This window comes from Microcebus murinus, chromosome 21 (genome assembly GCF_040939455.1).
Source record: "Microcebus murinus isolate Inina chromosome 21, M.murinus_Inina_mat1.0, whole genome shotgun sequence".
NCBI lineage: Eukaryota > Metazoa > Chordata > Mammalia > Primates > Cheirogaleidae > Microcebus > Microcebus murinus.
The window spans coordinates 1,528,267-1,555,335 of NC_134124.1; the positions used below are offsets into that span (position 1 = coordinate 1,528,267).

General features: G+C 36.1%; 1 protein-coding gene across 5 annotated transcripts in view; it reads right to left on the bottom strand.

Annotated features, from left to right (window-relative positions):
* Positions 1-415: 415 nt before the first annotated feature.
* Positions 416-27,069, bottom strand: part of FNIP1 (folliculin interacting protein 1) — a 102,434-nt gene continuing 75,780 nt past the window's right edge. For 3 of the 5 annotated variants that reach the window (XM_075995995.1, XM_075995993.1, XM_075995992.1), the window contains 6 exons: positions 21,178-21,324; positions 20,130-20,299; positions 15,849-17,268; positions 14,866-15,034; positions 9,847-10,044; positions 416-5,709 (listed from right to left, as the gene is read on the bottom strand). In XM_075995995.1, coding sequence (XP_075852110.1) covers positions 5,404-5,709; positions 9,847-10,044; positions 14,866-15,034; positions 15,849-17,268; positions 20,130-20,299; positions 21,178-21,324 — 2,410 coding nt within the window. In that variant the 3' untranslated portion in view covers positions 416-5,403. The remainder of the gene's footprint in view (positions 5,710-9,846; positions 10,045-14,865; positions 15,035-15,848; positions 17,269-20,129; positions 20,300-21,177; positions 21,325-27,069) is intronic. The other 2 variants (XM_075995996.1, XM_075995994.1) reach the window with 1 other exon arrangement.

Genomic DNA, 27,069 nt, shown 5'->3' on the forward strand with positions numbered 1-27,069 from the left:
TGCTCCTAGCACTCCAGGTTTCAGTTTGTAGTTTTGTGATTCACTGCACCAGTACAGAATGAAATTTGTTAGAAAGCAGCTTCAATTTACAGCCTGAATTTTCCCATTGGTTGACAATGTTTTTTTTTTTTCAAAGCAATACAAAGATTCAAACAATGTTTTTTAAAAAATAAAAATAAAAAAATAAAGCAGCAGCAGCCAAGAATTACTAAGCATCTGGGCTGTGCCAGCATTTAACTAAATTCTTGATATTCATTATTTCACTTGATTCTCACAACAACCTCATGAAGTAGATTCTATTAATTACCAATATGGAAAGTGTCAAACGTTGGACAAGAATGCAAGTGGTCTGACACCAGAGTCCATAATAATGATACATATACCTTATTAACACATGAAAGAAAGACCAACATCATCCATCAAATTGACATGTGTATTTATTGCACAAATTTCCCCTAGAACTGGGAGGTTATTATAATACAGGTGTACATTTGAGAAATGTATACAGACAAGGAATAAGTATGTACATTTTACATATCCACCATCTAAATAACTTAGAGAAAGCAGAACATTCTCATAAGACATCTACTAGAAGTAGGCATTGTGTAAAATCTGGGTTTTTAGTAATCATCCCCCAGAGTATGCCAATTCCAACAAAACGAAATCTGTGCTAGTATGTTTTTATTGCACTTAACATTTGCAAACTCAAAATTAAGACATATTATTAAAGGCCAGGAATATTTAAAATCAAACCAATTAGTTTATATACAAGAAAAAATTAGTTTTAATTCTATAATTTAAAAGATCCCTTTTTCATTTCCTGTTCCAACAAACAGGTTTTTCTGATATGTAACACCTATCTGTACCATAAGTTGAAAACAATTATTTCAAACAGGCTAAAACTCTTTCCATACTCATCATAATGACCACGCTTTTAAGAAGTAGCAGCTCATTCCTTGGGCTTTGTGTAAGGAAAGAATGACTACAATGAAGGTAATAGAAATTATAGAAGGGTTAGGAATTATAAAACTCAAGAATCCTATAAGGATTAATGATTCTTTAAGAAGCTACAGGCCTTTTCCTTTCCAGCAAAGCTTAACTTTAAGTATAGCAGTAGCATGAGCCATCCACTTACTGAAGACTAGAATTTCTAAATGGTAATTCATTTCGAATAGAGAATAGTTTGATGATTAAGAAAACACCTAGAAACAGATATTATCTACTTGATACATATTATTCTGAGCTATAATCAAAAAATAATGTACAATGGCACAAATATGAACTTTTCTATATTCTGAATTCTGCCCAAGAGACCGACTCATAGTATTTCAAATTAGATAACAGAAGAATTTTATTAATGAATGGAATAATAAGAAAATTAAGCCAAAGGAAATAAACATTCTTTGGCAGCAAGTCATCCATGGGAGACTCAGGTACTAAGGGACCAGCTAATAGGACATGGGCCAAACAGACTGCAGGCACACCAATTTCAGGTTTACATTCCATTAAAATAACTATTTCTTCTTTGTCTAGTTGGAGATCACTTGAACACATAATGAGCAAGGCAAAATGTAACCCAATGTTATAAATTCAAGTTCAAAAGCTAAACAAACCACAGAAATTTCCCATTAATCACTGAAAATTTCAACAGCAAGAATGCATGTGTATTATATGGTTAATGTATTTAATAATTAAATAAATGGGTTTTTTTAGTTAATCAATTAATTATGACAAAAATAGTCAATGAAAGCGGAAACCAACTCTACTTCTGGCATCAAAAGTACCTTAGACTAGATAAGCAAAGAATAAACTATAATGTAGTATTCAAGTAAACTGAGGTAGTAGAGCGTATTGAAAACTTTATCTACCCACGTTTCTATTTACATTACTTACAAGAGTTTGGTTCCATATTAGCTTTCCTTATGAGCAACACTCTATAGTATATACAAAGACAACTGAGAAGTGGAAATCCTTGAAAAAAATCAGCTTTTAGAAGGGAGGGGCTCTTGGAGAAAAGAGAATAATTTTAAGAGTTATAGTTCTAGTAGTGTAAATAGAATATGATTAAGCAGTGAAACAAATATTTGGCTCCTATGGTTTTAGGAAGGGCTGATACTGAAAGCAAGGGCCTTGGCTACCTGAGCACTTTTAAAGAAAATAGTATTTTTGCCAATGCTTTGGTGTAATTTTGAATTCTAGTTTTCATTTATTAAATTAGTGAATATGTAAATATTAATATGAATTAGCTCACACTTATAAACAAATGGTATAAAGTAGTACTCTTATTTTTGGAATCTATATTCCTCAGCCTTAAAAAAAGATTGGCTTTACTTATATTTTAGAATATGTAAAACAAAAAAATCACCAGAAAGTAACACTTCAACATTACATATAGTTAATAATAGTGGAAAATATTTTTTTTTTAAAAAGGCATGTTACCAATCTTGTATTTCTACTTCTGTTTTTTAAAAAAATAGATACATATATACAGTTCGGTAAGATAATATAACACACATTTACACTCATTATTCTGAGTTTGTTATAATTAACAGGCTGTTCAAAATACTTTGTGTAATAACCAGAAAGTAGCTATTTTGAATTGTAAAACAAAATAACAAATAATCAAGGTTTTATATATCTCTGTACCTTAGAAATAAAGAATTAAAAACTAATAAAATGACTTTCTGAGCCATCAAATCATGAGACAGACCTATTGTTATGAATTGTGACAACACTGGAATTCCTTGATAATATTCATTTTGCAGAAATTTGTAAGTTACACTTTGGCGTTTTCAAATGTTTCCCCTTCAAATTATTTATGCTGCTTTAACTTTACTTGGTTAGAAATCTACCACCAACCAAAAGTCCAGTAAAAAGAAAAACCATCGGATGCACACAGAATATGTAATGTGATGCAGGAGACCCTGGGGACTGGCTCACTCAGATCGAATTCTAACGTGAAAAGCTTTCCATAAATCCATGTCGTATATGCTTCCTTGGTTTCTACTTATCCTTCCACCAACTTCTAACAACCTTTAGGTATGTTAAAGCAGTATCTGAGCAACATATGGAGAGTGAGTGCTTGCGACAGCAGCCAAAAGAGGAAGATCACTGGATTCAATCCTGAAATAAAGGGGAATAAAAAAAATCTCAGTTCAGACTTTCTATACCCAGGACATGAATCCTACAAGCAACGACTCCTACCTGACAGTCCCTGTCCCTCAGCAGGTAAGACCTACACCATCTTGGCCAAATGGAAAGTGTTACTAAGAAAGTTGATGATAACAAAAGGTGAAAATTTTTTAGTAAGTAAAACCCAGAACCCAGAGCCTCTGAAACTCAAGGGAAACAAAGTCATGGCTGTAGGAAAGGATCTCACTAAACTGTTGATGGAACATGCATTTGGGGCAAGACACAATGTCTAAAAACTACAATCTAATATAATCACAGAATAATAGGATGCACACAGATTGTTTATGGAAGAAGAAAACAATGCCAATAAAATACAGAAAAAGTTACTCAGACTCACTTGTGATTAGAGAAATCTGAATAAAATCAACTGCCATTTTTAGCTAGTAGGTTGGCAAATATTTAAAAATTTGGTAATAGCCAATAGTAAGAAGAATGTGCTTCTTGCTGTTTCTCGGAGTGTACGCTGGTACTTTCTGGATAGCATGCAGTACTAAGTATCAAGATATAAGTATCTATAAAAAATTCAGTGTACATGCCCTTTAACCAAAAATTCTACTTCAAGGAATTTATCCTACAAATGTCAAAGATTTATATTCATTCTGGCACTGATTTATAATAGCAAAAAACTGAAAATAACTAAATTCTAACATATAATGGAATGCTATACAGCTACTAAGAAAAAGGATATAGAACAGTATATGTTTAGATGAACAAACATTCAAGATATATTAAAAGGCAAGTTGCACAATGACATACAGAGTATAAATTAACTTTTATATATATATATAATTTTTTTTTTTTTTTGAGACAGAGTCTCGCTTTGTTGCCCAGGCTAGAGTGAGTGCCATGGCGTCAGCCTAGCTTACAGCAATCTCAAACTCCTGAGCTCAAGCAATCCTGCTGCCTCAGCCTCCCAAGTAGCTGGGACTACAGGCATGCGCCACTATGCCTGGCTAATTTTTTCTATATATATATTAGTTGGCCATTTAATTTCTTTCTATTTATACTAGAGACGGGGTCTCGCTCTTGCTCAGGCTGGTATCTAACTCCTGACCTCGAGCAATCCACCCACCTCAGCCTCCCAGAGTGCTAGGATTACAGGTGTGAGCCACCGCACCCGGCCTCAACTTATATTTTTTACGTTATCCTTTAAAAAGTTCTATAAGAATAAGCAATCCATTAACAATGTTGGGGGCGGGGGTTGGAGTTGATAGAAAAAACACAATTACTTACTTTTCATATTATGCCAAAATGCACTGTGAGGTTTGGTTATATGCACATTATTTTTAAAACTAGTTTAAAATTTTTTAAAAAATAAAGGCATTAAACATACACAATCCTCACTCCCCAGAAAAAAAAGATTATGTCCTGTTACCGATTTCCCAAGTACTGGAAAAAAATTCTCTTTGTACTGCTCAAACCAAAAGCTTCATCAGACTTCAACGACAGTGTGGTATTATGGTATATAAATAGGATCTGGAATCAAAGATACAGATTCATTCAAATCCCTACTCAGTCCTACAATGTGTGACATCTGGCATGTTAACTCACAGAATCATCCATTTCAAACCTGGAATACTGCCCACATACTGCAGGATGATTATAAGAATTAAGAAATATTAATAACACTAATACAAAAATTTAATTTGGTTTCGAACATACAATAGGTCCTCAATGATGTTGGCTCCTTTTATTTTCATACAAGCTGAATTAGATGAAAGTTCCAGCTTGTTTTAGTTTCTTCAACTAACATTTCAAGAAATGATTCTCTCTCTCTCTCTCTCTCTCTCTCTCTCTCTCTCTCACACACACACACACACAAACACACAAACACACACACGTGGCTTTAGAACAAGGAAAAGTGACCACAGGACATAATGAAATAGAGCTATACTATGTTCCCCACCAACTTCCCATTCTTCCTTCAGTCAGCATTTTAGATAACTATTTCCTTCCAAGGAATACCTGCAGAGTAGAATGGCAAAATACATAGATGATGAGGAAGGAGTGATAATATATAGATAATGTACAACCATTCACACAGAGTTCTGTTACTTTAATCAGATCTCTGGAAGGCAGGGCAGATGCTTGTAGTACATATTTAATAGATAAAAATGCATATGTACTTATTTTTTCTAAGACAAAACTTTAGATTTTAATTCTTTCTCTGTTCTCAACATATTGTATGTAATAACACAAGGAAAATGCCTTTCAGATTAGTAAACAGCACAGAATCTGCTTTTGTACTATGTGCAGCAACTTAAATGGTAACAGTGCCCCACTCCCAGCTTCTAACGCGAAGACACTTAAAAGAAAAAAAGGGCAATTCTGAGAAACACTCCTTGCTTTTAAAAGACAGAGCAATGAAAAAGCAAAGCCAGAAAAGAAACCACAAACATACCCCAGAACCACTCCCAGCTCCTTGACGTGAACACGCATCTGCCCCCTCAGGTACTCGGACAGCATCTTACTCTTGAAGTACAGCTCCTGCAGCCGGTCCTCCAGGTGCATCACACACTGCAGCCAGGGAGGAACCGAGAACCAGGTCGTAAAAGTTTTCAACTCTGAGTCACGGCAAATTCCAAAGCAACATGTTTTTGTCAATTCTATTTAATTACTCCAACATAAACAAAAACTCGGAGCACATTTAAAAGTATGTCGTTTTAGCTATACAGGAATGTAAACCTTTTTCTGACTCATATCGAAGGTTAGCTTCTGTGGTGTTTTTCTTTTTTTCCTAATTGTGGTAAAATACACACATAACATAAAATTTACCACTTTAACTTTTTATTTATTGAATTTTTAGACAGAGTCTTATTCTGTTGCCCAGCTAGAGTGCAGTGGCATCGTGACAGCTCATTGCAGCCTCAAACTCCTGGGCTCCAGTGATTCTCCTGCCGCAGCCTCCCACAGAGCTGGGACTACAGGTTTGATTATGGGCCACACCCAACCCTCAATATGTTTTTATTCCAATAATTTGAAAAATATAACATTCTTATAAATTGGTACATTTCAAATTTATTTATATAGGAAAGGCTGTATTCTCCTGTGGAGAGTAAAAAACAGTTTGAAATAGTTCACACAGAATGCTCTGCAGTCCTTACTAAAAGAGAGATGTTTCTAAGCTGGAACATTAAAAATTAAAACATATGTATTTTGTTGATTATCAATTAACTTGCTTTATTTATTAAAATGGGTGATTTTTCTTGTGAATTTAAGCTATATTATGTTTGAGGAAAAAACATGAGTTTCAAGTGTTAAAAGCATTAAATTCTTGCAGAGTTTTCCAATGAAAATAAGCTTCGAATAAAAACCTACTTTATTATTGAGAAAACACAACCAAATGAACTTCTTGGCTCACTTATTGTTTGTGGTATATGTTTTTTCCATAATGCTTGGTTAGGCTGAAAATACCCAATAAGAAAAATTTAACTCCAGAATATATGTACACATAAAATATGTAATTTCCCATATTAGCCATTTTAATGTATATAATTCAGTGGCATTAAGAGCATTCAGGGCCGGGCGCTGTGGCTCACGCCTGTAATCCTAGCTCTTGGGAGGCCGAGGCAGGCGGATTGCTCAAGGTCAGGAGTTCAAAACCAGCCTGAGCAAGAGGGAGACCCCGTCTCTACTATAAATAGAAAGAAATTAATTGGCCAACTGATATATATATAAAAAATTAGCCGGGCATGGTGGTGCATGCCTGTAGTCCCAGCTACTCGGGAGGCTGAGGCAGAAGGATCACTCAAGCCCAGGAGTTTGAGGTTGCTGTGAGCTAGGCTGACGCCACGGCACTCACTCTAGCCTGGACAACAAAGCGAGACTCTGTCTCAAAAAAAAAAAAAAAAAAAAAGAGCATTCACAATGTTGTGGCAACCATCACACACCCCTCTTCCACTCCCAGAACTTTTTCATCATCCCAAATAGAAACTTTGTACCTATTAATAACTCCACATTCCCTCCTTCCCCCAAGCCCCTGATCATCACTATTTTACTTTCTGTCTCTATAAAGTTGCCTGCTTCATTCTACCTCATGTAAGTGGAATCACACAATATTTGTCCTTTTATGTCATAGTGTTTCCAAAGTTCATCCATATTGTACCATTATCAGAATTTCAGTCCTTTTAAAGGCTGAATAAATATTGCACTGTATGTATTATACCATTTTGTTTATTCATTCATTTGCTGATGGACACAATTATTTCCAATTTTTGGCTATTGTGAATAATGCTGCTATGACTATTAGCATACAATTATCTGTTTGAATCCCTGCTTTCAATTTAAGCATAAATGAACAAGTAGAATTCCTAGATCATATGGTAATACTATGTTACATTTTCTAAGGAACTGCCAAACTTTTCTACAGTTCCTGCACCATTTTACATTCCTACCAACAATGCACGAGGGTTTCAATTTCTCCATATCCTGGCCAACACTTACTATTTGTTGTGGTTTTTTGATTGCAGCCATCCTTACAGGTATTAAATGGCATCTCAGTGTGGTTTTTATCTGCATTTTCCTAATAATGTTAAACATATGTGTTCACGTGCTTATTGGCCATCTGTATATTTTCTTTAGGGACATATCTATTTAACTCCTTTGCGCCCATTTTTAAATCCAACTGTTCATTTTTTGTTGTTGAGGTATAGGAGTTCTTTATGTATTCTGGGTATCAATCTTTTTTCAGATATATGATTTGCAATTATTTTCTCCTATTCTGTGGGTTGTCTTTTCACTCTGTTAACAACTGATAAATTGAAGTTTTAAATTTTGGTGAAGTTTAAATTTACCTATTTTTTACTTTTATTACCAGTGCTGTTGTGATCAAGAAATCACTACTATATCCAATGTCATCAAGATTATCCACTATGTTTTCTTGTAAGTTTTATAGTTTTTAGCTCTTAAGTTTAGGTCTTTGATCCACTTTGATTCATTTTTGCATAGGGCATAGTAAGGGGGCACAATTTCATTCTTCTTTCACACGTAGCCATCCAGGTTTCTCAGCATCTTTTGTAGAAGACTCCCTTTCTCTGTGGAATGGTCTTAGTACTCTTGTTGAAAATCAACTAATTTCATATGTGAGGGTTTATTGTTTTTACATCTCCAGTCCATTCCATTTACTTAGATGCCTGTCCTTATGCCAGTACCATAATGTTTCAATTACTATAGTTCTGTAGTAAGTTTTGAATTCAGAATGAGTCCTCCAATTTTGTTTTTTCAAGATTGTTTTGTCTCTTTTAAGTCCCTTGAGATTCCTAATGAATTTTAGATTAGTTTTTCTATTTCTGCAAAAACTGTCATTGGGATTTTGATAGGGATTTCATTGAATCTGTAGATCACTTTGGGTAGTAATGACATCTTAATAATATTAAGTCTTCCAATCCATGAACAAGGGATGTGCTTCCATTTACTTATGTTCTTCTTTAATTCCTTTCAGTAATGTTTTGTAGTTTACAGTATACAAAGCTTTTTTTCCTCCTTGGTATTATTCCTAAGTAATTTATTCTTTTTGATGCTATTGTAAGGGGAACTGTCTTTTTAATTTTCTTTTCAGATTGTTCATTGCTAGTGTTCATGAATGCAACTTATTTTTACATGTTTTATAAAATGCAAATTTGTTTAATTTGCCTATTATTGTTTTTGGTAGAATCTTTATGTTTTCTACATATAAGATCATGTCATCTGTAAACAGGGATAATTTTACTTCTTCCTTTCCAATTCTGAAGATTTTTGGCTTTTTTCTTACCTAACTGCTCTGGCTAGGACTTCCAATACCATGTTGAATAGAAGTGGTGAAAATGAGCATAACTGTCTTGTTCTTGGTCTTAAGGGAAATGCTTTCAGTCTTTTACTGTTGAGTATGATGTTAGCTATAGTTTGTCAAAGATGCCTTTTATTATGTTGACCTAGGGAGCTCTTTAGCTATGTTATATTACAGTTCTTCTAACAAGAGAAAGAACCTTGAAAGTTGGAAATGATGTCTTTAAGAAGAGGTTATCAATACTATAAAGAGGGATCATACAAAGTGATGACATGACCATAGGGTCCAGAATGCACTGGATTCTACACCAAGCCTAGCGATGTCACATGACTGTACTGCATGTGATCAAAAATCATGGCTGCTGAAATCAGAATATATAAACAAGTATACATTCCCCTCTGCAGTGGCTTGGGTGACCCTAACAGAATATCACAGATTGGGTGGTTTAAACAACACAGATTTATTTTCTCATGGTTCTGGAGGCCAGATGTCCAAGATCACAATGCAGCCATGGCTAGGCTCTAATGAGAGCTAACTTCCCAGCTGGCAGATGGTTGCCTTGTCCCTGTGTTCATACACGGTGGAAAGAGAATAATTTTTTTCTCTCTTCCTCATCTTATTAGGCTACTAATACCACCACGAGGGCCCCACCCTTAAGATCTAATCTAAGCTTAATTAACTCCCAAAGACCTCATCTCCAAAAGTGTCACACTGAAGGTTAGGACTCCAGTTTAAGAGTTTGGGGGGCAACTCAAATAGCCAGTTCCTATTAACTTCTTTCAGAGAAACTGGGATAAAGTGAGGAGCAATATTTAATGTAGGCACATACAAAACAGAGTTGAGTCATCTATCAGAGTGCTCAAAGTAATTCAACTCTTGCACATACTTACAAAATTTGGAGATAAGTTATGCTTATAAAGTTGAAGAGTGGAATGAAGCAGATTGGAAACAAGACTGGAAACCAATACTTCCTTTCCCAATTTATTGTCTGTCACTCGTCTCTGGCTACTGGCCACTTGAACAGTCCATTTATCCATATCAGCTATAATACAGACAGCTTCTGCTATTGGTTCATCCAATACTGGATGCTGGAAAGAAAAGAAGAATTCATCTCATGATAAGAAAATAAAGTTTTCAAAAATAATGCTAATTTTACAATGAATAGATATTAAACAAAAACAGAAAAAAAATATTAAATTTCAAAAGCTACTTCCAAAGAATCCCTGATCAAGGAGAATGAATAATTAATTAATAACAAATATCCTGAGATACCTTATAGAAATCATCATAGAGACTTTGTATTTATTACCAGGACTTTGTATTCTTTAATCCAGAACTTAACTTTCACCAGTGTTTTGATCATTCATTCATTTGGTGAATTTACTGTCAACTAAGTGCCAAACAATTAGAAGAAAATGCTTTTTATCTTGAAAGATATAAATATCTTAAAAACAGGACAGGATTTATTCACACGAACAAGTCAATGATAGGATTCTATTCTACCTTAATATATTAGAGATTAGTAGGAGCTATCACTTGAGATCACGAAGTATCCTTGCTGCCTACGTGCACTAAATTTTTCTTTTTTCTTTTTCTTTTTTTAGGCAGGATCTCCCTCTGTTGCCCAGGCTGGAGTACGATGGAGCGCACAGCTCACAGCAGCCTCCAGCTCCTGGGATTAAGTGATCCACTTGCCTCAGCCTCCCAAAGTAGCTGTGACTACAGGTGTGCGCCACCTCGTCAGGCTAATTTTTATAATTTTTTGTAGAGAGGTGGCCCTGTCATGTTTCCCAGGCTGGGGATTTCTTTATTTTACCAAGACATATATCCGGAGTGTGAATATAGCAGTTAAAAGGGGACAAATTAACATGTACTAACATGGTTCTCCAAGATACACAGGTAAATGAAAAAACGGTGACTATACACAAACACATATATTGCATCTCAATTATGTTTCTAAAAATTCAAATCTACAGCTAAGTGAAAAAAGAAAAAAAAACCCTCTCAAGCTCTTTACCATGAAGATCTCTGTAAGGAAGTAGGAATAAAATTAAGAGTATGAAGAAGGACTTCTACTTTTTACTCTGTTTATCTTTATATTGTTTGAATTTTTATCACAAGTATTTACCAAAATGATATTTTTTAATTAAAACATTTAAGATATACTGAAAAATAATATTTTAACTCATAATATACATACTGATGAAAGGGCCCACAAGGTTATTTGCTGTGTCCTTGGCACATGGTTTACACACAAGACCAAAAATAATGCCATGGCCCGTTTGCAGGATGGGGGATGAACACAGAACACAAAAAGACACACAGACACACACAAAGATGGTCACAAGACTGCGGTGCCAAACGCACCAGTCGTTTTATTTTTATACCCTAAAAAAATCGAAGTTACTTCCTAGTACGTGACCACCCAGGCATTGCAGCAATGGCCATACATTCTGGAACACATAGCCTAAGGGCATAGATGTCCCGACTCAAGGTTTCCAGGCAATTGCTCGAGGCGCCAGGCATAGATCACAGACCAAGATTAGCAAGGTTGGGCAAGGCAGCCACAGGGGGCATTTTTCATCCCCAGTTCCTCTTAGGCCGAACCCCTGCGGCTGTGCCTGTCTTAGGTCATCCTTCCCTTGAGGGATCTTATCCGTCACTGACTAACCAGTCATCTTATGGGGCTAAGCAGCAATCAAAGGAACAATGTGTTTATTGTGTGGCCTCCAGGCCTCCACTTATCGTGGGGCTGGGCAGCTCTTGCCTCCATGCAGAAACTCAAGCCTATTGTTGTACCTCTAGGCAGGAACCTTGTCCAGAGCACATTACTCTTAAACGTTCTGGGCAGGGCACGAACATTACTCACTAAATTTAATTCTTAAACCAAGAAAGTATAATGTCAGTCCCCAACAAATAACAATTAGGTACAGAGCACAACTATCAGAAACAGACAGTGGCCCTACAATGCTCAGTACATCAACATCTTTTTATACTTGGAAAGGAAAAGATTTGTTTACTACCAGCCAACTGGAATAGCAGCAAAAAGACTGAGATTAAAACTACAGTTTGAAATACTCAAATCCAATGGCCTTTCCTCTAACTTTTACTGTTACTACAATTAGGATAAGGTACTATAATAAAATATAAAAATAGAAGTTTACTCCTGGATAGTTTATTCCAGATTTGGCATTCTCAAATGATATTCTTTTGAAAAAGTTAATGAACAAGTAGTCTAAATAAGTGTCCAAGAAACACAATAAGGAAACAAAGACAACAGAGCTAACACTCTTTTGTGAGGGAGATCAATATAAATACACCCAGCCACTCTAGCCATGGCAACAGAGTGAGACCCTGTCTCAAAAACAAAAAAACAACAACAAAAAACAGACACACATAGACCAATGGAACAGAATTAAGAACAAAGATATAAATCCACTCATTTATCCAACTCATTTTCGATAAAGTCACCAAGAACATACATGGAGGCTAGGACAGTCTCTTTAATAAATGTGCTGGGAAAATTGGATATCTATATGCAAAAGAATGAAACTAGACCCCTATCTCTCACCAGGTACAAAAATCAAATCAAAATGAATTAAAAACTTAAATCTAAGACCTGAACCTCTGAAACTACTATAAGAAAATATTGGGATAATGCTCAAGGACATTGGTCTGGGCAGAGATTTTTTGAGTGATACTTCAAAAGCATAGGCAACCAAAGCAAAAATAGACAAATAGGATTACATGAAGCTAAAAAGCTTTTGCTCAGCAAAGGAAACAATCAACAAAGTGAAGATACAACCCAAAGAATGGAAGAAAATATATGCAGATCATCCATCTGACAAAGGATTAATCAATAGGATATATAAGGAGCACAGACAACTCAATGGCAAAAAATTAATAATAATCAGAATAAAAATGGGGGAAAGATCTGAACAGACATTTCTCAAAAGAAGACATACAGGCCAGGCATGGTGGCTCATACCTGTAATCCTTGCCCTTTGGGAGGCAGAGGATCACTTGAGCCGAGAAGTTTGAGACCAGCCTGGGCAATAGCAAGACCCTGTCTCTACAAAGAATATAAAAAACTTAGCCAGGCATGGTGGCATACGATTGTAGTCCTAGCTACTCAGGAGGCTGAGGAAGGAGCATCACTTGAGCCCTGGAATTTGAGGTTGCTGTGAGCTACAACGACACTACTACACTCTAGCCCTGGCCAACAGGTCTATGAAAAAATGCTCAACATTACTAATCATTAGAGAAATGCAAATCAAAACCACAGTGAGATATTACCTCACTCCACTTAAAATGGTTTTTATCATAAGGAAAGGGAATAACAGATTCTGGCCAGGATGCAGAGAAAGGGGAACCCTTGTACACTGTTGGTGGCAATGTAAATTTTTATAGCCACATAGAAAACAGTATCGAAAAACTAAAAAAAACTACCACTGCCTTCCACGACTGCGTATGTATCCGAAAGAAAAAGGAAATAAATAGATTGAAGAGATATCTGTACTCTCATGAGGCCAGCATTATCCAGAGATCAAAGTTAGACAAAGATATTAAAAGAAAACTACAGACCAGCATCTCTGATGAATACAGACTCCAAAATCCACAACAAAATATTAGTAAATCAAATCCAGCAACATATAAAAAAAAGTATATACACCACAACCAAGAGGGATTATATCCTAGGAATATGAGTGTTGGTTTAGCATTTAAAAGTCAGTCAGTGAGGCCGGGCGCAGTGGCTCACGCCTGTAATCCTAACTCTCTGGGAGGCCAAGGTGGGAGGATCGCTTGAGGTCAGGAGTTTGAAACCAGCCTGAGCAAGAGCGAGACCCTGTCTCTACTATAAATAGAAAGAAATTAATTGGCTAACTAATATATATACAAAAAATTAGCCAGGCATGGTGGCGCATGCCTGTAGTCCCAGCTACTCGGGCAGCTGAGGCAGGAGGCTCGGTTGAGCCCAGGAGTTTGAGGTTGCTGTGAGCTAGGCTGGCGCCATGGCACTCACTCTAGCCTGGACAACAAAGTGAGATTCTGTTTCAAAAAAAAAAAAAGTCAGTCAGTGAAATCCACATCAACAGTTTAAAGAAGAAAAACCACATGATCATCTGAACAGACACACAGTAAAAGCATCTGACAAAATCCCACACCCATTTGTAACTTAAAGGATAGGGGGAAAAACCCTCAAGACTAGAAATAGAATGGAACTTCCTCTACCTGACAAAGGGCATCTACAAGGAAGAAATGCACAGCTAATATCAGCTTAATCATGAAAGACTCAGTGTTTCCCACTAAAATCAGGAATAAGACAGTAATGTCACCACTTCCATGCAACATTGTACTTAGGTTCCAGCCAGTACAATAAGGGGGAAAAAAAGAGAAAAAGGCATCCAGATAGGAAAGGAAGATGTAAAACTGTCTGTTCACTGATAACATGAGCCTGGGTGTAGAAAACCCTAAGAAATCTAAAAAAACCCAAAACCTAATAGAATTAATAAGAGCTCAGAAAGGACACAGGACACATGATCAATATATAAAAAACCAACAGTACTTCTATATAAGCAATGAATAATCTGAAAATGAATTAAGCAAATAATTCCATTCACAGTTAAGCATTTTCAAATTTTGATACTCTAAATAATCCAGTTGATGGACATCCCTGAACACACAAAGTACTACTGTATTTCAGATTTCCACTTGGATAGCTTCCTAGAACTTTATTTGCTTTCACAGCGATAGGTACAAAGATGCAGGTGTTGTATGCAAACTGATGGATTCAGAAAACAATGACTGCGTTATATACAGTAAAGTGTCTCCAAAAACACAAGGCAATTCTGGGTTCTGCTGGCAAGAGTTCGTTTTAAATAAATTCAAGAACAGTGAAGATCATTCACCTGCACAGCATGAGATAAGTCTGACACTAGACACTGACGGAGCCTCTCGTCACTCCCAATTCCTTGAAGAACAAAGTCAGGCACATAAGATGAGCAGTAGCCACCCAGCAAAGACCGCCCAAAGTTGGCAATATTGGGCTGAACTGCACTCACTTCTATTAACTTTGACCTAGAAGAAAAATCCCCCAAAAGGGAACATATAATTAGTGATAAACATATTTAACCAGCAAAAAACTTGTGAACTCTACTAGTCTATATTCCCAGTACCATTATTTTCCACAAAATACAGTCAGAATAAAATTATCCTTAAATAAAAACTGGCTCATATGTTCAATCAGATCACAAAATACTCCTTTTTCTCCAGAGGAGTATTTTGATGAACAACTTTGTAATGAAGTGGGCATCAATCTTTCATAATAGACTTTAGGAGAGGTGCCCCACGTGTTTTTAACACATTTTTAAGACAATCAGATTATTAAAACCATCAGGCAAAACAAAGTAGCTAAATACCTCACAAGTCCAACGCTGGGTACGTAGCATTTCTCAAGCATGAGATCTTCTCCTTAACTACTTGACTCAGGGCACACATTCCCTATTTTACTTTTAGTTTTGGCCAAATCTATTTCTAACAGTGATTAGCCACCTTCTCAGTGAACACCTTTCCCTAACTGTCAGGATCAGCACAGGTCCTTTTTGGGGGCATAATTCACTCCTAAATGGCTTGAAAACTCCTAAGCAGCAAGAAATATTCTACATATCGACCAGATCTTTAAACTTTCTCCGATGCCATCACAAAGTCTTTCTTAGGTGCTTGTGGGGCTTAACCTTTAGTCCTTTACAAGAGTAAGGGTATACGATAAAAAAGGAGAATTTGTTCAGGATGATCTCTTATATTAGCTACTACCAACCTTCAGAGACCAGCTAAGCAAAAGAATGGTACATGTTTATAAAGGGCCTATTATAGGTTAAAACTTCCTACTTACCCAGGAAAAGGGATCTCATCCTCTTCTGCCCAATCTTCTTGCTCTCCTCCATAGTAACTGCTGACTTGTCTGGTCATATCATGACCTGTATCTTCACTTTCACTATCCCCCAGGGCACTATCTGAACTTTCATTTCTTGGAATATCCCATTCAGTTCCTACAGTAATTTTTTTCTCTGAACTCTCTTTATCCCCATGGGGGACAAGAATGGAGAGTGAATCGCTTTGGTTCTGCTGAGGAAAGCAGGTTTTACATGAATCTTGGTGAACTGTTTCTATACACTTACAAAACTCATTGTTCTGTTTGTTATTTTTTGTACACAATCTTTTTGAAAACTCTAACATACAGCAGTATTCTTTACTGTCTGTACTTGTTTTAACTGGAACATCATCAATAGTCCTAGTTTCAATTGAATCATCATTAAAATATTCATCAAATAAGCTCATGCTTTCTGGGTCTGAATGATTCCAACAGGGAAGTTCACAGGGATCTCCAGAAACCATGTTCTGTACATCAGACTCTCTGGATTGGTCCTTAGTAGTTTGTTTAATTTCTTGGTGCTGATCAACAGCCCCCCTTTCTTCCTTCAGTGGTTTGGTGTGATGCCGGGTAATCTGATCCACCACCGCCTGACTCCGGAGTTCAGTGTCTGAGTCAGGTGACATGGAATCGCCAATCAAGAAGGTAACCTTTGTCTGTATTGCCTCACAAGAAAACACAGCAGGCGCACTCTTATCTGGAGGCTTTTTTTCCACAACCATTCCTGTGGATCTCATTGCTTTGCTTGTGTGATTACTTGAATCCAGCAATTCTTTGCCCTGCCATGTTTCTTCTGCTGGCTCCAAGCCTGACTCTGACAATGCACATTTGTCTACTGGAGCAGATCCTGTGCAAACAACTGTCTCCAACTTGGTGTCAAGGCAAGTTCTTAATTCATCTCTGCACTGTTTAACATCAACAGCATTTTCTTCTTGGCAGTCAGAAGGAGAAATTATCCGGCACTGATCTGAAATTCCCAGCAGCTCCTTAGAGCTGTTTTGAATATCTTCTCTTTCTTGTCGTGAAACAATCTCTATATTTTGCCCGAGGAGTGGACAACTACAATATTTACAGTTACAATTTGGAGTTCTTATTTCTTCTGACTCTTTAAAAAGCAAACTGCTTTTGTTTCTATGCATTGTGACAAGCACATACTCTGATTCTTCTATTTCACCTTTCTCTAAAGTGGTAGTAATCACTGTGCCTGGCATAACAATGGCTTCATCTTCTCCATTTTCTAAAAGATGGGTTTCTTGAAGTTCAGAGCATCTTATGAAATAAGTAAGAAAATAAAGCAGCCTCTGGACCATGTCTTGTCGTTTGCCAACTACCACAGTCCTTGCTAACCGTACAGGGGAGCCAATAGCGCCATACAAGTCTCCTGCAATGAAAAAAATAAATTAATGGACACATCCTCTATTCATTCAGCTAAGCAAGCTGTTTTTAATGATCAGAAACCTGCTCGTATTGTATGAGGGGTAGTTCAGGTTTTATTCTTAGTTCTTTAACAGATGAATGGCTACTCAGGAGACTAGGAGGAGATGAACGGTCTTAACCAGAGAGAAAGGAGAATTGAAGAGGTTTTCTAGCTTCTTCCTCAAACAGCTGCTGTGGTTCTGAAACCTCAAGCAAAGAGTCAGTTCTGAAAGACACATATAAGAATATTCTCTGCACCAGGTCCCATGCAGAGCACTTTTTACCTGAGAAGGAAATACTGCCTGAAGTACCATATGCACAAGGACTGCGCAGCTGTGTGCAGTGCAGAAGAGAGAATGCACAGCATCTGCTGACTTGCAAAGGCAGGGAGAGAGTCGTCGTGGACGCAGCAGAGCTGGAACAGTCACACCTCACACTTAACCATCCCTGACTTAAATCATATCCGTGAACCTTCACTGCTGCTGCCCTAATCAGGACCCCACACCTCCATTTCCCATCTTTAAAAGCCTATTTCCCCTTCTATTCCCTAGAAGGTTGGGGAGTCAGGATAGGCCAGAAAGGGCAGGAAGAGAGCGATTCATCCTTACTAAGAGGAAGATAAAGGGCAACAAATCCAGCCATGTGGTCCGTTTTCACTTTTTATCCATAGTAGACATGAACAGACATTATATTAAAGGAAAGGACCTAAGAGTTATCAATATCATTTCTATAATTACGCTATAGCTTAAATTAAACCAATAATTTGAATGCCAAAACAATACTTAAAAATGGAAAATACAAAGGCATTAATTTAAATTTAATTCAATTTTTTCAAGTTATCAGTAGACACATTTAAAATCCTCTGTTTACTTTAAAAAACTCCCACACTTTTTAAAGGAACAAACATAAATAGGTCTCACATAAATATATGCTGTAGATAATAATATAAATTTTCTCCTTTGGCTAAGACAGTGGCTCGAATATCATCATTCCACTGTTCTAATCTCAAAATTCCCACTAATTACCAAATAAATTAAAACTGCTTTGGTACAGCAAGCCAGTCTTTTGTACTGGTCCCACTTGATTTTCCAGCTTTATCTTCTTATAGTTAGCCTCCTTTATCTTTATTCACTCCAAGCCCCACTTAAACTGGACCACTGAATGTGCACTACATTTTCAACATCTAGACTCTACTCATCCTGTGTGTACCATCCTTTCCTTCTACATCTCTGCCAGCCCAAAGATTTTTATTCCACTCAAGCATCCTCACTTTGGTAAAAATAAGTTAAACATTTTTATTTGAACTCCCACTGAACCTTTCATGTCTCTTATAGCAACTCTTTGAATTATCATTATTGTCTATATATATATTGCCTACAATATTAGACTTAGGCAATTTCAAAGGGCAAAGATGAAATCATTCATCTCTATATCCTTTGTGTTCTTTGCACAGCCTTAAATATCACACACTCAACAAATGATTGTAGAATGAAAAACAGATTTGAAATGTCCCTATTAAAAAATACTATTGAATTATTTGATTTAAAAAAGTTAATATCATGCAATGGAATATAATAATTCCTAGCATTAAAAAGGAATGAACTATTAATTTAAGTAAATGCCAATTATGTTGAATGAAAAAAGTCAGACCAAAAAAAATTATGTACTGTATGACTCTATTTATATAAAACTCTAGAAAATACAAACTAATCTATTGTGACAGAAAGCAGATTAGTGGCTGCCAGGCGATGAGAAAAGTGGAAGAGGGAGATTGGGGAGGAGGAGGAGGGAGGGATTACATAAGGGCATGAAGAACGTTTGGAAGTGATGGATATGTTCATCATCTTGATTTTGGTGATGGTTTTTGAGGCATATATTGACAAAATTCATCAAATTGTATATTTCAAATATGTATTTACTATATGTCAGTTGTAACTCAATAAAGTGGAATGGAGGAAAGGAAGGAGGGAACGAGGAAGGAAACAGAGAGGGAGGTCAGTTTCACGAATGGATAAACCACATGACAATCTCCCTGGCAAGTTCAATCACAAGAGCCACCTAAGGGAAGTTTCTACCAGGTCACCAAAATGTTCTCATCTTACTCTTCCCCATTCACCTAATAGCAATAGAGTAAGAGTAGGAGTAATTAGCAGCTACATTTATCAGATACTGTCCTAAACACTTTACATGTATTATCTCATTTAATTTTCATAACTTCTTGAAGTATGTACTATTATTATCCCCACTTTATAAATAAGGACACTGTGATTCAAATGTGGTATGTCTGACTCCACAGTGTGTGCTTATTTTAAGAACCCTGCTAACTGCCTCCCTAACGCCTGTGAACTTATCAACCATCCACTCTCTCTATTACCAATTAATTTAGTGGTGGGTGCTTAGCACTAAGGGAAACACGTTCCAAAATGACTCATCCAACAAACAAAAGTGAAACAATAGAAACCTCAGTGAACTGCTTCTCCAGTAACCAGATTTATTCACAGGTGACTTTGCTGATTTACTCTTTCTGGGAAAAATACTTAACACAAAGTACAAAAACATACAATGGCCTGAAGACTCTAAAGTTACTAGTAAAGCAGTTATAACCCTGGTGCTCTTGTTCCACATGCAATTCTCTGTGAGGAATGATTATCAGGCATTAAGATGGGGACAGGACAATTTAGCAGATGTGAAAGGACAAAAGAGAGATGCCTTAAAATGGTGGAGGTAAAGAAAGCATTTTATTTTTGTTTTGCTACAAAATAATTTCAGACAGTTACACAAAAGTCTATGCATAATACATGTTGTAAAGATTTTCAGACTACGTACCCAGTTGTGCCCAAAGTGGGTTATATGGATGAGTCTTTGCCAACATGTCCACACTCTGAGAGGAATGTTTTTCTAAAAATATTTTGATAGGTGGCTGTCCATTTGGCATGACTGTTGGAACCCAGGCAAGATGATTGGTCAAAACTGCAGTAATGAGAGCTGGCAAGAATCTGAAAACAAAATACATCCTATCAGATTCCAACCTGCCTTCAAGAAACCTTACGTGAAGTACAGTGACAGCGTAAGCAAGGAGAGTACACACTCTTGTGCGGCAACTGGAATTAGAAAGGAGAGGAGAGAGGAAAGGATAGATATATCACCCACGAGGATTAAAATGAAAGTTAATAAATATTTTGGTTGAGGAGGAGTTTTAAAAAATCTTTAAAATAAACAGAACATTCACAAGGAGCTATTTCAGAGTATAATTACAAAACAAAAATGTTACACTACTTGAAAAACTATGGATTGTTTTCAGTGTTTAATCTGCATAGTTCATTAAGGAGTCAACCAGTAGGTCTTTACATTTCCAAATTACTGAATGGGAAAATGATTGAAAGTATTAAGCAAACTTTTTCTACCATCAAAGAGAATAAAAATTTCTGAATTACTCATATGAATTCAGAAGACTTGAGGAATAGTTAGAAAATAAAAAGAAATTTGCCATACAACTAAAAAACATATATATATATAGAAAATTTAGCTGGGCATGTTGGCACATGTGTACTCCCAGCTACTTGGGAGGCTGAGGCAGGAAGATTGCTGGAGCCCAGGATTTGAGGTTGCTGTGAGCTAGGCTGACGCCATGGTACTTTAGCTCGGGCAACAAAGTAAGACTCTGCCTTAAAAAAAAAAAAAAAAAAAAAGTATCACTGGAATCTTAGCACTTTCTCTCATTGTTTTGATTACTAATAATATGAAATAATTCCAAAGATAATGGACGATTCTTCCACCTCCGTAATTTGGTTTGATTACAATCTAGATATCTAATTATAGTAAATGATAACATACATACATACATACATGCATACATAAATAAATAAAGTCATACTGATTTTTGGAAGCATTTTCCATTAGAAAGGTGAACTCCTTCATGAAACGATGGCAAAGCTGGTTCTTTTCTGGAGTCCCCGACATCATCGTAAGCCAGACAGGTTCTCCAATTCGTGGCATTGTATAAAGATTACAAATTGTTGTTCTAAAAAGCAGACACATTAATAAATTTATAGTTCCCATAGTTTCACTGAATTGTGAACCAGTATGAATATGCTATATTACAATGGACATAGGTCACTTTAATGAGTTCTTGGTAGGGTATAAAAATCATTGCTAAAAGCGTAAAAAAATAGACAAACAAAAAAGAGAAAATTATCACTAGAATACAAGAAGGGATATATGAAAATGCTTATTTTTAAAGCTTATTAAAGATGTTCAGATAGGATAGAAAACTGAACACAAACGTTTATTTCTCTTCAGTTCCGAGGCCTCAACTGAATACAACTTAAGGTTTTGGAAACAGATAAACCACTGCAACATACAGAATTGGAGATGAATCATTACTGAAAGTTATTTCACAAAATTTTGGAAAACAAAAGATATGAAGGAATGGTGACTGAAGTAGCAGAGTAGAGAAAGCTATGGGTTATAGTCTCACAGAAGGGACATGGATAGAGGAGCTAATTTGCCCCGACAAAAGCAAGAAGAGGCTCAAGATTCACAAACGCTTGGTAAAGCAGAAGCAGGAGTTAAGATACAAGGCTGAAAACTGGGAGACTAATTCTAAGTCCACACCTTATACCTCCACTCCATTTCCTCATAGAATGACTATAGATATGAGAGAAGATGCAGCTGTTGAATAATCCAGAGGAATGACCTCCTCCAAAACCTTCCTAATATTTGTATCTTTTACAGTATATAAATAGATACAGAGTATATCTTGCGGTATTAAAATTTTATGGAGGAGAAGTGCGGGGACAAAGATTAAGGAAAAAATGTCTAAATATGCTCATTCAGAGAGTGATAATGAAAAAAGATTCCAAAATACTACCCTAAAGTGAAAGTCTTCAGTTGAAAGCCTGATTGATCATGCGCAGAACTCCCAAACTACAGTTTGGTATCTCACTCTCAACTGAGAGTGGACAACCAAAAAACACTGATACTTAGAGAAGGCCTCCAAGAAAAGAGAAAGAAGCAGAAACATAAAGAACACACACATACATAAACAAAATGACTCCAGAGGAAACAGAAATAATGCACAAAACAGAAGAGAACTTTTAAATAAAACTTTAATGTACATTCCTAAAGAATATGGTAGAGAATCCATTTTTCAAAGAAAACAATTCCTGAAAACTTCTTGCATAGATTTGCTGAAATGAAAATAAAATCACAGAAGAGAAAGAAAAACAAGAAAAGAATACATTCATGAAAAAGGGAGAACATGAAAGAAAAGAAACCTAAAAGAACAATCCAGAGTGCCAATCTCTAACAAAAAAGAGTCCAGAAAAAAAATACAATATTCAAAGTAAGTAGAAAATTTACCAAACCTGAAGGACAAGATAGTGTTATGACTATACTGAGAGTATAAAAGACTAAGGGGTAGGTGTAAACTCATCTATCATGGCAGAAAATAAGTATGATCTAAAATTGATATATCAAGAAATAGCATTGAGTATATACTATTTAACAATATGGAGGTAAATAACAGAAAATATATGAGTTAAAAGAATGTTTTGGGGAAGAATGGGGGGTAATGGGGTAGGATAGGGTTCATTTATTTTTCATTAATAGACCTTCCAGATTTTTTTTGTTTACTAACCATGTGCATGTAGTTTCCAGTTTAAAAGAAAACACTGTATAAATAAATAAATACAAGTTTTTCATGAGTTTTCAGCAATTACTGTCTACTACAAATCTAGGTATTAGGGGACAGAGCCAGATCACAAACATTGGCGTCAGTGCTCCACTGAGGACCTTTCTTTACTGTTTTAGTGTTAAAGGATACGTGTTATGACCTCAGAGTGTTATCAAGTGCAAAAAAATTAGCCTATTAAATAGGGCTTCTCACTATATATAATTCTACGTTGTCACTAACAATCTAGCAGTAATGATTTCTTCTACAGAAGAATAATTATGCTCTATCATTCTTTTTTTTTTTTTTTTTTTTTTTTTTTTGAGACAGAGTCTCGCTTTGTTGTCCAGGCTAGAGTGAGTGCCGTGGCGTCAGCCTAGCTCACAGCAACCTCAAACTCCTGGGCACGAGCGATCCTTCTGCCTCAGCCTCCCGAGTAGCTGGGACTACAGGCATGCGCCACCATGCCCGGCTAATTTTTTTTTTTATATATATATCAGTTGGCCAATTAATTTCTTTCTATTTATAGTAGAGACGGGGTCTCGCTCTTACTCAGGCTGGTTTTGAACTCCTGACCTTGAGCAATCCGCCCGCCTCGGCCTCCCAAGAGCTAGGATTACAGGCGTGAGCCACCGCGCCCGGCTCTATCATTCTTAAATGGTAAGAAAAACAAGCATTGTCAGTAATCTGTCCCCTTATTTTTCCCAGTCTGTGTCAAAAAACGAAAGACTCTTTCGGTTGGGAGGGAATTGTGGACATGATATAGTCTTCTTTGATATGCATGAAGTCTAAGTAAAAAATCATCTTTGCCAGGCAGCAATGCTAACTAAATATGCTTCCTACATCTCTAGATTTCAGGATTTCTGTATATATGTGAATCATTTCCTTTATCTTCTCCACTACCCCAAATTCATTTATCATCTGGTCTCAAATGATCAAATATTTAAAAAATTATGTAATTGCTAATTTTCAATAATCAATTTTAAAAGGACAGTCATTTCTCTGGTATCCTCTGGTGACTGGTTCCAGAGCCCCTGTGGGTACCAAAGTCTGTGGATGCTCAAATCTTTTGTATGAAATGACACAGTATTTGCATATAACCTATGCACACCTTCCTGCATACTTTAAACCATTTCTAGATTGCTTATAATACCTAATACAGTGTAAATGCTACATATATAGTTGTTATACTATATTGGTTTTTAAATTTTTATTATTTTTAATTGTTTTAGTGTTGTTTTTTATTTTTTCAAATATTTTCGATCTGAAGTTAGTTGAATCTGCAGATGTGGAACCCACATATACAGAGGGTCGACTGCATGGTCTATTCTCATTATTCAAAGCAGTTACGTTCTATAAAGTCCATCCAACCAGTGAATTAGTGAACAATGAACCACTGCTCTTTGGGGAAATACAGGGTAAGTCAGGCTCCTGTGAGCCTCTGGTCACATTTTCATCAACCCATCAATATACAACCTTGTTTTTATGTAGGTCTTTAATACATATAGTTGATTTACTGACATTGAACTCACGGCTAACAGCACTATAATCATGCCTAAATGAAGCTTATCTAACACATGTATTTCTTTTTTTTGAGACAGAGTCTCACTTTGTTGCCCAGGCTAGAGTGAGTGCCATGGCGTCAGCCTCGCTCACAGCAACCTCAATCTCCTGGGCTCAAGCGATCCTCCTGCCTCAGCCTCCCGAGTAGCTGGGACTACAGGCATGCGCCACCATGCCCGGCCAATTTTTTGTATATATATTTTTAGTTGGTCAATTAATTTCTTTCTATTTTTGGTAGAGACGGGGTCTCGCTCAGGCTGGTTTCAAACTCCTTACCTTGAGCAATCCGCCCGCCTCGGCCTCCCAAAGTGCTAGGATTACAGGCGTGAGCCACCGCGCCCGGCCTAACACATGTATTTTTTTCTTTAAGGCACATCTCACAAGTCTTCCTGCAGTGAATATTAGACAACATTTCAGCACTATGCTTAGGAGCCATTTTTAACAGCAAAATCACTTACGAAAAAGACAAAAATGGACAAAACTTGGCACTAAATGTCAAAAAGGACATCTGAAAAAAAAGGACATTTGTTTACAGTGTGAAAGGTGAAACAAGAGGGCAGAGCATCACCTTGTTTGATCTAATTTGGGAACATGTGAGTCGGGTGACTCAAAGTTTTCACTGCTCTGCATGTTCGCTCAGATTACCACAAAAGCACTACAAGTATATTTTGGGGTTACAAATAAATCTTTACAAAGGTGAATTCTCAAATACAATATTTGAAGATCATCTGTATATGTTAAAGTATTTCTAAGGTAGACTTCTTAATAAATATTATTATAAGAGTTTATAAAGTATTTTTAATATATCCTAAGAATGCTTAGCTGACTTACAATCTTTCCGATTTGCACAGTGACTGAAGTAAAATAATCAAATTTAATACAAAAGGAAAGTAACACAATCATGACATATACTTTCAATGATTTTATAACTAATGTATGTTGTAAAACCGAGGCACTTTTTAAATTCTAAGTCTAGGCCATCTGTACTACCCAATACCATAGTAACTGACTCACAGGTTTTTGATTAAAATTTTTAAAAACAAAAAGTTGTTTATAACCTAAGAGCAAGATCAGTATTCTGTTAGGAAGAGTCTTATGACAATATTTACTATTCCGGTAACCTCAGTTGGATCTATAATGATAGTGTTTCCTCAGAGCCCGACCAGGGACTCTTGGCCTTTTGCCACAAAGCTTGTGACTGCCAAAAAGAAACTGTCAACCACACAGTATAACTAACAGCTCCAACTAAAGAGCAAAGACTCATTGCCTTGTAATAAAGCAAAGGGTATAGGCAAAAAGAATTGTTGAAAATATATACTTATGATAATGTCAGTGCAAAGTCAACCAAACAACTTAAACTATAAAAATTAAAAACTATAAACAAAATACCTGACCATTCATTGCACATTTCTTTCACATTAGTGGCACAGCATGCATTTCGGGATAAGCAAAACCCTAAAGAATCTTTGGTTATAACCAAACTTTCAAGCAAACCATACATTAAATTTAGAAAGTTATAAGATTTTAACTTTTCATATTTCAAAAATGCTAATATTCACAAGAGAGGCATATTTTATAGATAAACTACTCTAGATTTTTTTTTTGTATGTGAGTTACTTATTACAGTTAAGTTCAATTTTCCAGCTATGTAAATGGCACATGCACAGGGATACATGGAAATGTGTACAGAGTAAAGCTGTCATAAACCATTAGGAATACATAAATAGCCAGTTTACTCAGATGATAATATTTTAGCTTATTATGATATTAGATTTAAGATGTCTTGGTTTCAATAAAACACACACACTTCTCCCTTTGCATACACAAGCTCTCTCAAGAATTGCAAATTGATCATAATTTCAATGCAAAATTCCTCTCAAATGCTGATTCTACAATCCCTGGCTAAGGGCTGAAAAGAGCAAATGTATAAAGACCAGGTTTATGGGTATACCAAGCAGTATAGTAGCATAGAGGAAAGATACAATCTGGTGATTTTTTTCCTTGAAAAAAGTTTAAATTGATTATTGCCGAAAGAGTTTGTAAAATACAGATGCTAGCCCCCAGACTTACTGATCTGAACTACAGAAATGTTGGGAAACACTTTTTAGTATGCTTGTTTAGTGATTAGCTCAGTATCTGAATGGCTTTTCTTTTTAAGCACAGGTTTATGATGTAATTTAACTTCCAAACTAAAGTCTAGATCAGTTTCAGTTCTAACTGAATAAACCTTTCAATTCTACTTTAGTTCAATGTATTCTTACATTAAAATATTAATTAAAAAATATTTGAGGGACAGGCACATTGGCTCATGCCTATAATCCTAGCACTTCAGGAAAAAGACTTTCTCAGACAAATAAAAACTGAGAGACTTTGTTGTCAGAAGAATTGCCATTCAAGAAGTGTTTCTTTTCAGAGAGAAGAAAATAACATAGATCACAAACTCAAATCTACATAAAGAAAGGAAAAGTGGTAGAAAAGAAATAAAGGTAAAAGAAAGTCTTATTTTTCTTATTCTTAATTGACCTAATAGAA